Source organism: Podarcis vaucheri (genome assembly GCF_965113315.1).
Source record: "Podarcis vaucheri genome assembly, chromosome: 7".
Classification (NCBI taxonomy): domain Eukaryota; kingdom Metazoa; phylum Chordata; class Lepidosauria; order Squamata; family Lacertidae; genus Podarcis; species Podarcis vaucheri.
The window spans coordinates 92,971,647-92,980,305 of NC_138765.1; the positions used below are offsets into that span (position 1 = coordinate 92,971,647).

General features: G+C 52.6%; 1 protein-coding gene across 1 annotated transcript; it reads left to right on the forward strand.

The window, feature by feature from the left end:
- Positions 1-5,927: 5,927 nt before the first annotated feature.
- On the forward strand, positions 5,928-7,848 carry LOC309536403 (uncharacterized protein). Its single transcript, XM_082230615.1, has 7 exons — positions 5,928-6,109; positions 6,387-6,545; positions 6,654-6,758; positions 6,876-6,981; positions 7,233-7,295; positions 7,542-7,724; positions 7,814-7,848. Exons 1-7 carry the CDS (start codon positions 6,074-6,076, stop codon positions 7,825-7,827), a joined length of 666 nt encoding a protein of 221 aa, XP_082086741.1. The 5' UTR covers positions 5,928-6,073; the 3' UTR covers positions 7,828-7,848.
- The last annotated feature ends 811 nt before the right edge of the window (positions 7,849-8,659 follow it).

The window sequence follows — 8,659 nt, forward strand, 5'->3', positions numbered from 1 at the left end:
GCAACACGGAGGTCTAGAGGGCTCACGAAGGCTCCGTGAACCTCGTAACCCCAGGAGGATTATCCTGAGGGTCAAGGTACCCAGTTTGGTGTCATCTGCAAATTTGATCAGGATGCCCTTGAGTTCATCATCCAAGTCGTTGATAAAGATGTTGAATAAGACCGGGCCCAAGACAGAACCCTGTGGCACCCCACTAGTCACTCTTCTCCAGGATGAAGAGGAACCATTGATGAGCACCCTTTGGGTTCGGTCAGTCAGCCAGTTACAAATCCACTGAGTGGTAGCATAGTTAAGACCGCATTTTACCAGCTTCTTTACAAGAATATCATGGGGCACCTTGTTAAATGCCTTGCTGAAATCAAGGTAGGCTACATCCACTGCGTTCCCTTCATCTACCAGGCTTGTAATTCTGTCAAAAAACGAGATCAGGTTAGTCTGACATGACTTATTTTTCAGAAATCCATGCTGACTATTGGTGATCACAGCATTTTTTCTGTATAGGATGCTAAATGTTTTGGAATGTTTGGAAGATTTAATAAAAATGTTATAGGGAAAATGGTGATGGGTTGCTTCTCTTATCAGTCCCTTCTCTGCGTTTCTTCTCAGCCATCGGTAGCGCTTCCTGCATCCTCCCTTGGCCAGCTGGTGGCTATTACCTGTCTTTGTGCACTGGATGAAGACCCGGAGTGCAGGCAGTGGGCAGCAGAGGCTCTCTGCCATCTTCTACCCATCCTGCGGCGCAACGAAGGTAAGACTGGAAGAATGCATCCCAGCAGTGGCGTAGCGTGGGTTGTCAGCACCCGGGGCAAGGCAAGTAATTTGCGCCCCCTAACCCGTGGATTTTAGCACTCGAGTGCGAGCGCGCCCTCGGATTTGTCCGGTAACACTTGACTTTATAGAATCATAGAATCGTAGAGTCGGAAGGGACCTGATGGTCATCTAGTCCTACCCCCTGTGGTGGTGATGATGATGATGATACATTTTATTTATACCCCGTCCTCCCCAGCCAGAGCCGGGCTCAGGGCGGCTAACACCGGTAAAATTACAATAGAAACATAATGGGGGGAGGGACCAATTTAAAATACAGGTTAAAATGCAATTTGAAAAGCAGCCTCATTTTAAAAGTAGCCCACAAATCAAAACTGTAAGGGGAGGGAAGACATAAGGGTCCCACTGAGTCCAAACCAAGGCCAGGTGGAACAGCTCTGTCTTGCAGGCCCTGAGGAAAGATGCAGGACCACGCAGCTGTCCCGTGCGGGGATCGAACCTGCAACCTTGACATCCCTATTTCCATAGGGTTCGGGTTTCCGAGTGGCTAGGGAAACCAAGCTGGATGGGGAGGGGAAGCCACAAACATGAGTCTGACCAAACTGCAGGAAGCAGTGGAAGACAGGAGTGCCTGGCGTGCTCTGGTCCAGGGGGTCACGAAGAGTCAGATACAACTAAATGACTAAACAACAACAACAACAATAATAATGTATGAAGTTACATTGAAAGACCTACATTGGCTCCCTGTACGTTTCTGAGCACAATTCAAAGTGTTGGTGTTGACCTTTAAAGCCCTAAACGGCCTCGGCCCAGTAGACCTGAAGGAGCGTCTCCACCCCCATCATTGTGCCCGGACACTGAGGTCCAGCGCCGAGGGCCTTCTGGCGGTTCCCTCCCTGCGAGAAGCCAAGTTACAGGGAACCAGGCAGAGGGCCTTCTCAGTAGTGGCACCTGCCCTGTGGAACGCCCTCCCACCAGATGTCAAAGAGAAGAACAACTACCAGACTTTTAGAAGACATCCGAAGGCAGCCCTGTTTAGGGAAGCTTTTAATGTTTGACGTATTAATATTTTTTTGGAAGCCGCCCAGAGTGGCTGGGGAAGCCCAGCCAGATGGGCAGGGTATAAATAATTTATTTTTATTTTTATTAGACACCCCCAAGCCAAGGAGATAAGTAACTCTACAACTTCAGAAGTCATCTGAAGGGAAGTTTTTTAAAATGTTTCATGTTTTATTATATTTTTATCCAAGGTGACTGGGGCAGCCCAGTCAGATGGGAAGGGTATAAATAATAAAATTATTACTATTATTATTATTATTATGGAATAGGGTGTCTCAATTTTCTTTGATGAAATGTTGGAAGGTATTCCGATTAATGCTTTTATAGAATATTGGACACGGTGCGAGTTTATGGCTGCCAAGTATTGGCCTGAAAGGAAGCGCAGCCGGCGTCAGGGAACTGCTGGAGGATGGAGCTTGCAAGTGTTAGAATGCAAAACGCGGACAGGTTCAGGCACGCAAGAAGGTGGGGGAAAGGGGAGCCCGGATGGCTCAGTTTAAGAGCACGGCGCTGATAAGGCCAAGGTTGCAGGTTCGATCCCTTGTAGCGGGGCAGCGGCGTATTACTGCATTGCAGTGGGTGGAACTAGATGACCCTCGGCTCCCTTCCAGCTCGACAGATTCTATGAAAGCGCATGGAGCACGGAAGTTGCATTGCAAGTAGTACGCGGGGGGGGGGCGCAAGGGTTGCAGAGAGAGAGGGGGGAGGGAGGGGGGAACTGGTCCTCCGCTGGACAACTGACCCGGCCGGGCTCTGTTTCCCAGGGAAGCAGGAGGGAAACGTTCCGCGGAGGGAAATGTTCCTGCAGTGGCAAGAGGAAGCGCCGAGTCGAGGAGGTGAGGCTTTGGTGAGGTAGGGAGAGGAAAGACGGGGGAGGGAACCCAAGGAGGATTTGCACGAGAGGGAATGAAGGGGAAACGCGCCTCCCACGCGGAGCACTTTTCCCCGGGAAATGCACGGGGTGGGGTCGTGGCTGATCCGTGCTGCGCGCTCGCGTCGTGCGGCCCAAAGTGCTGCAGGATCGCCAATGCAAGACCCCCTTTTAAAACCTCCCCCTCACCCAGCTCTGGAAAAAAGGGGGAAGGGGATGGCGTCGGCGTCGGGGTGCGGAGGCTGCACGTGCCCGGCCAGGCGTCGGTGGCGGCGTCGGCGCTGCTGCAGCGGCTGCTCCTCCTGCGAGCAGTGAGTGGAGCGCAGCTGCAGTGGCGGCGGGGGGCGCGCGTGCGCTAGGGCGTAAGGCTGGCAGTGGCGGCGGCGGGGAGCCCGGTGGAGGAAGTAACTTGTCCCTTCCCTCTGGACTCATGCCCCCCGCAGATGTTGCGCCCGGTGCGGCTGGCACCCCTGGCACCCCCCATGCTACGCCACTGCATCGCAGCATGGGGTGGGGGTGAGCAAGACCCAAACTAACCCTTTGGCTTTCCTTTGCAGAGACACTGATACGAAGTATATGGCACCAAAGACTCATCACCAGAGCTGAGGACGTCCTCAAATCCACCGGAGGACCGGTTCCTGAACTCTTCGTGGATAATTGTCGCTCTCTGGCCACGGTAAGTCGCTGTCTCTCAAGCCACATGTTCTGGGTTCTGCAGAGGCAGCACCTGGGCTTTCTGCTCCCCAGCCCTGCCCTGTGGGCATCTCTGACCTGCCTCTCTCGCTTCAGGTCTTTGGCGCCTTTCTCCCTGCGGAACAGCTCTTGGAGGCCGTGTGCTTCCTGGCCAGAGACCTGGCGGTCGTGTGCAGTTTCAACCGATCGGACATCTCCCACCTGCTGCAAGAATTCATCATGCAGTTTGGCGGCCCAAAAGTGGAGGTAAGGCGTCTGCAAAGGTAGGAGAGAATAAGATTCTCTGTTTGGTGTAGGGGAGGCAACCTCCTGCCATTGGGTGGCCAGGACACATGTTGGTTGAGAGGGGCCTGGCAACGTCAGGACAAGAACCTCAGCCAAGGGTCCTGAGAAACATGGATTCAGGGAGGGGGAACCCTCCTCCTTCTGGGAGCAGACTGGCAAGCTTCTTCTCTTGGCCCACAATGGAGAGGGGAACTGGCGCCCTGGAGCTGCCTGGGTCCAACACTCCCCAGGACCCTGAGTGGTACCTAGGAAGGAAGAGGCTGTGTGGCACAGGTCAAGGGTCCCTCTTTCAATGAGGGATGGAGGGATCCGCCTGCAGACAGCCCCGCTTCCTTCTACTCTCCAAGCAACTCTCTCCTTTTCTCTGACAGGTGGAGGTGTTCCTGGAGGCCTTTTATAAGATCAGCCAGGGGCCTACAGTGCAAGGCAGAGACATGGCCATCTTCGCTTTGTCCATCCTGTCACACCAGCACCTGGCGAAAGTGGTGAAATATCTCCCCCAGTTTCCCTTCAGGTATGGAGCCCTCCAGGTTGTACTGGGCTAAGGGGAAGGTTGGCAAGCTGCAGGGCTTGCTCAGAAAGCCCTTGATGCCATTTCCTCTCTCTGGAGCATGGCAGCAAGCAGAAGACTTGAATCTGACCATTGCTTTTGTTTTTGCATTCACAGAGACTGCGAGAGAGTTTGGAAGAAGGTTTTAGCAACGGCCCACCCAAAAGAACTGATCTATCTCATGGCCAAGCAGATTTCCCGAAGCCTCTCGGCGAAATCTGCCACCCAAGTGGTAAGGACCAACCACCTGCCTTCTGGCTTCCTTCTTCCCAGGGTAATATCTAGGGGTTCCCGTATTCTGCAGAAAAGCAGGGAAAGTGACTTGCACCTCTCTCTCTTCCAGCAACATCTCACCAGCCTGTTGCACGCCATCCTCAGGATGGAGAAATACAAGGCAGCTGTGTACTGGAACTTCCCACAGCTGCTGATCGCTCTCCTGGGGATGGTTTTCAACTTCCATTACAAGCAGGAATTCCTCGGGTGAGTAGTGTGTTCCAAAGAGACCAATGGAGTCCTTACCCCTTCAGCCTCGGGGGGGGGGGGTTCATTCCAGCTTGGTTTTCCAAGGGAGGCTCTCCTTCAGGCGGCTGCTAGGGAGGAAGGAAGGGGAAGGAATTGGAGTGTGTGGCAATGACCCTCCTGGTGATCCTGGCCTTGCTTTGGTTCCAGAGGGGCTAAGGGAGTTCTGCGCCTCCTTCTGGGCACCACTGGAGAGGAAGTAGAGACGGCCATCGTCGACCAACTTTTCTGCCGGGAGACTTTCAGCCAGGGCTTGTCTGCCATGCTGAGGTAAGAGGAAGAACACGGTGACCTTCCCCAATGGCCTGGCAAACGGAGCTGAAGGCACGGGGTTGGACTGTGTCCCTGTTTGCTTCCTGCGGTGTCTTTCCCTTCCTTACCAAGATCTGCTTCTCCATTTCAGAGTTATCGGAAAGCAACGCCGCTTGATCCCTCCCATGGTGGAAAATATCATCGCTGCTCTCGAGGACGAGGATTCTGACGAGATCCCACAAGTCGCGGCAGCTATCTACATGGAGGTGAGGGGGACTGAGGTGCAGGAGGAAATGGGGGCAGCAAGGAGGCTCTGGCTTGGTTTCGGTCGAGTGTTGGACTTTGTCTTCTTTAGCTCCCTTTGTGTCCTTGGTTCCGCAACCAGCCTTCATCAGAATTTGGACCTTGCAGTTGCCTTTACCTTCCAAATTCTGTGGGTTATGTCAAGGCTACTTTGAGCCTAAGGACTGTTGCCTGTTTTAGTGCTCCTCAGAGTAGACCCATTGGATTTGATGTACATGGCAAACTTTGGTCCATTCACTTCAGTAGGTTTGCTCTGTGCAGAATTGCAAATGGTGGGTAAAAGGAGAACGTGCCTCAGCCTCTCCTCACTGAAGGGTTTCTTCCTCTTTGGGCCTCTTTAGCTGCTCCGCTGCCGTCTGGAGGTCTGTCCCTATGAGGATACACTGGAGTGGCTCCTCAACTGGCTGGAACATGACTATCTGCAAGTCCGGAAGCTCGGCATCAGAGGGATATCCCTGCTTCTGGACTCTGGCATGGCAAGTGATGCTCAGAGGGAGGGAGGGAGGGAGGGAGGGAGGGAGGGAGGGGGTGCAGATCTCGATTCTAATCATGGCCCAGCACTCTTTTGCTGGCACAATACTGAAGAGCCTGTGCTAAAAGGCGTGAGGCATTTCAGACCTTTGAAAAGATTCTGTTTTGTTTAGGATCCTAAGCATCTGCGAGTCTTGCTGCTGGTTTCCCTCCATGATGCAAAAGCCGATGTCCTCCCAGAGTTGATAGAGCTGCTAGACCAAGCCAACTTCTACAGGAAGCTGAAAGGGAAAGGGCTGAAGATGCTGTTGGCAACTTACTGCGGTCTGGCTGCCCATGTGAGTATGAGGAAAAACATGACATCACACATGGTGGAGAAGGAATGCTTTGGAAGAGGAAAGGTGGGGTTTAGACTGGCATGCAGCGGAGATGTTCTGGCTTCAGGAGGCTGTTCTCTTGGAAGCCTGCCTGGAAAACACAGGGGGAGAGTCACTCTGCCCCCAGTCTCCCCCAGGAGGAGGATAGGGGGCTGAGCAGCCTCAAAACACCCCAGTGGGCAGGAGAAAGGAAACTGCTCTGATGAGAAACACAGTCTCTGATGTTTTCTGCCTACAGGAGGAAGCCTCCATCCGGGCATCAGCCATCCAACATCTGGGCGTGCTTCGAGGCCGGGTGAGAGACCAAAGGCCTCCCATAACATCAACAGAAGAAGAAGCCATTAACGAACTGGTTGTGGTCCTCATTCACCTCGAAGACAAGGACGAAGTGGCCAAGGTGAGGGCCAAAGAGGTGGACTTATGCAGTAGGAGGGAGGGATTGTTCTCAGGAGCTTCCAAGACTATGTACTGCAATTTGTAACCCTCTTCTCTTCTTGTGTTGCAGGCCGCAAGGAGGGCTCTTTCCCATCTAGCCCCAGAAGTCAAGTGGTGGGCTCGTCCCAACAAATTTAGCCTCCACTTTGCTCTCCACCAGGCTGCCAAGCATCTGGTAAGTTCCCTCTGCTTCATTGGCAGCTTTGCCCAGGGATGTCTCTGGGAGTGCAAGGCTCTTCTGCTATGCTCTCAAGCCTCTCTGATGCCACTTCTCCTTTGTCTTTGCCGACAGAGCAAAACCTTCAGCAAGGACATCCTTCAGAGTGTTGCCTTGTCATGGACGAAGCTGTCTGCCAACAGGCTGCCAGCAGTCTCCAGGGTGGCAGCTCTGCTTCTGGGTAAGTCAAGCAACGTCCTTCCCTGGTAGGGATGGACAGAAATGTCTTGGTAATGATGGCAGGGAGGCTGGGCATGTCCCCAGGCCACCTGCTAGGTAGACCTCCATCTGTGCCCAGATCTTGCTCTGAGTGCTCCGTGAGCGTGGAGGCCTCTAGACGCAGCAGAGCATACCTGTCCTCCTGCCAAGCTGCCTCTGTCTCTGCTTGCTTTGCACCGAGATGACGTCCCTTTTCTTGCCCCCCCCCTCTAGGTCATCTGGCTTTCCGGGATGCCAGTTTCATCCACGATCAAGACATGGCATCCTATGGAACATGTGAGTGAGACGTACGGAGGGCAGGGAGGGGTGCTTCTGCTGAGAAAGGTCTTCAGGGGAAGGCAAATTCTCAGATGTATGTTCAGACAGAGGTGTCACAAGATGCACATGCAAAGAGAATTGGAATGTGACTTCACTGCTCTCTGCCACACACAAACACACCTGAAGGCTGCTTTCATATTGTTGATGGATGGCTCTTTTCCTGTGTATCTCCACCTTGCTCAACCTTTCTCCCTTGCCACTCAGGGCTGGAAGAGATGCAGCAGCACGAGGAAGAAGGGCTCAGGCGGACAGGGAGGAGCTGCCTGAACATCATGCAGCGGGCCTATAGACATCGGATGGAAGGCAGGGTCCAGCGCTGTTTGAGGAGGCTGCTCCACTGTGTTCTCAGGGAACCTTACCCACAGGACTTCCTGAGCTGCATGCCAGGTGAGTGAGGCATCTGGGGGGCTAGTGGGACATCTGATGGGCTGTTTGGATGGGACGTTTCTCAATGAGCCCCTTTCTCCTCCTGACAGAACATCCGGAGTAGCGCCAAGGCAATGTGGACACCTGTGCATGCCAGGTGAGTGAGGCATCTGGTGGGCTGTTTGGATGGGACGTTTCTGGTTGGATCATACCTTCCCGCTGTGTTTGGTTGGATCATACCTTCCCGCTCCCATTTAATCTGAATTATCCTTATCATTCTTTCTTTGTCGTTTATCATCAGTTTATATAACATCCCTGCTATCCCTTTCTCCGTCATTTGTCTTTTGTTCAGCACCATATCTATTTTCATTTCTGTCCTCATTGTTTCCTCTGCTCTTTCCGTTTTTATTAAATCATAAAGTCCTTGCACTTTCAGCCAATATTGTTTTCCTAATTTTTCTAAAAAAACTTTTTTTTGTAATTAAATTCCCCTCTTCATCAAACATATATTTTAATTTTTTTGGCCTTGCTATGGACCTTAGGTTGGTCGCCCTGGTTGGCTGGGGGGCCTGGTAGGAGTTTTTCCATTTGGCACTAGGCTAATTGGTTTTTTCGCCTACCTCGTAGCAATCGTCACAACTTTTTCTTTGGTATTGGTGGGTAGGTTAGGCATTGGATTCATGTGTTGCGGTGTGTGGAAGTGCTAGGTGTGGCCATCGCCTATGCCTTCAATTTTTAGGGGTATTCCGTTAAAGGAATCTGGGGGTCGTGTATTCCGTCCGATGCCTGCTTGGCGGGAGGCCTTGGCACGACCCCCGGTGACAGCAGGGGGGAGCCTATAGTTGGATTAGCATCAACAGGTGATGAACCCCTGGTGAATAACCCACTTGTTTTGATCCAATGCCTAAGCCAATACCTTTTCAATTGCTGTAGCTAATAAAGTTGTGGCCTTTTCT

What these genes read in the sequence shown, in the direction of transcription:
- LOC309536403 (XM_082230615.1), top strand. Translation starts at nt 6,074, where the DNA reads ATGCTGTTGGCAACTTACTGCGGTCTGGCTGCCCAT. An exon ending in ACCAGGCTGCCAAGCATCTG is followed by an intron (nt 6,759 to 6,875) that starts GTAAGTTCCCTC and finishes CTTTGCCGACAG; the next exon opens with AGCAAAACCTTCAGCAAGGA. An exon ending in CATGGCATCCTATGGAACAT is followed by an intron (nt 7,296 to 7,541) that starts GTGAGTGAGACG and finishes CTTGCCACTCAG; the next exon opens with GGCTGGAAGAGATGCAGCAG.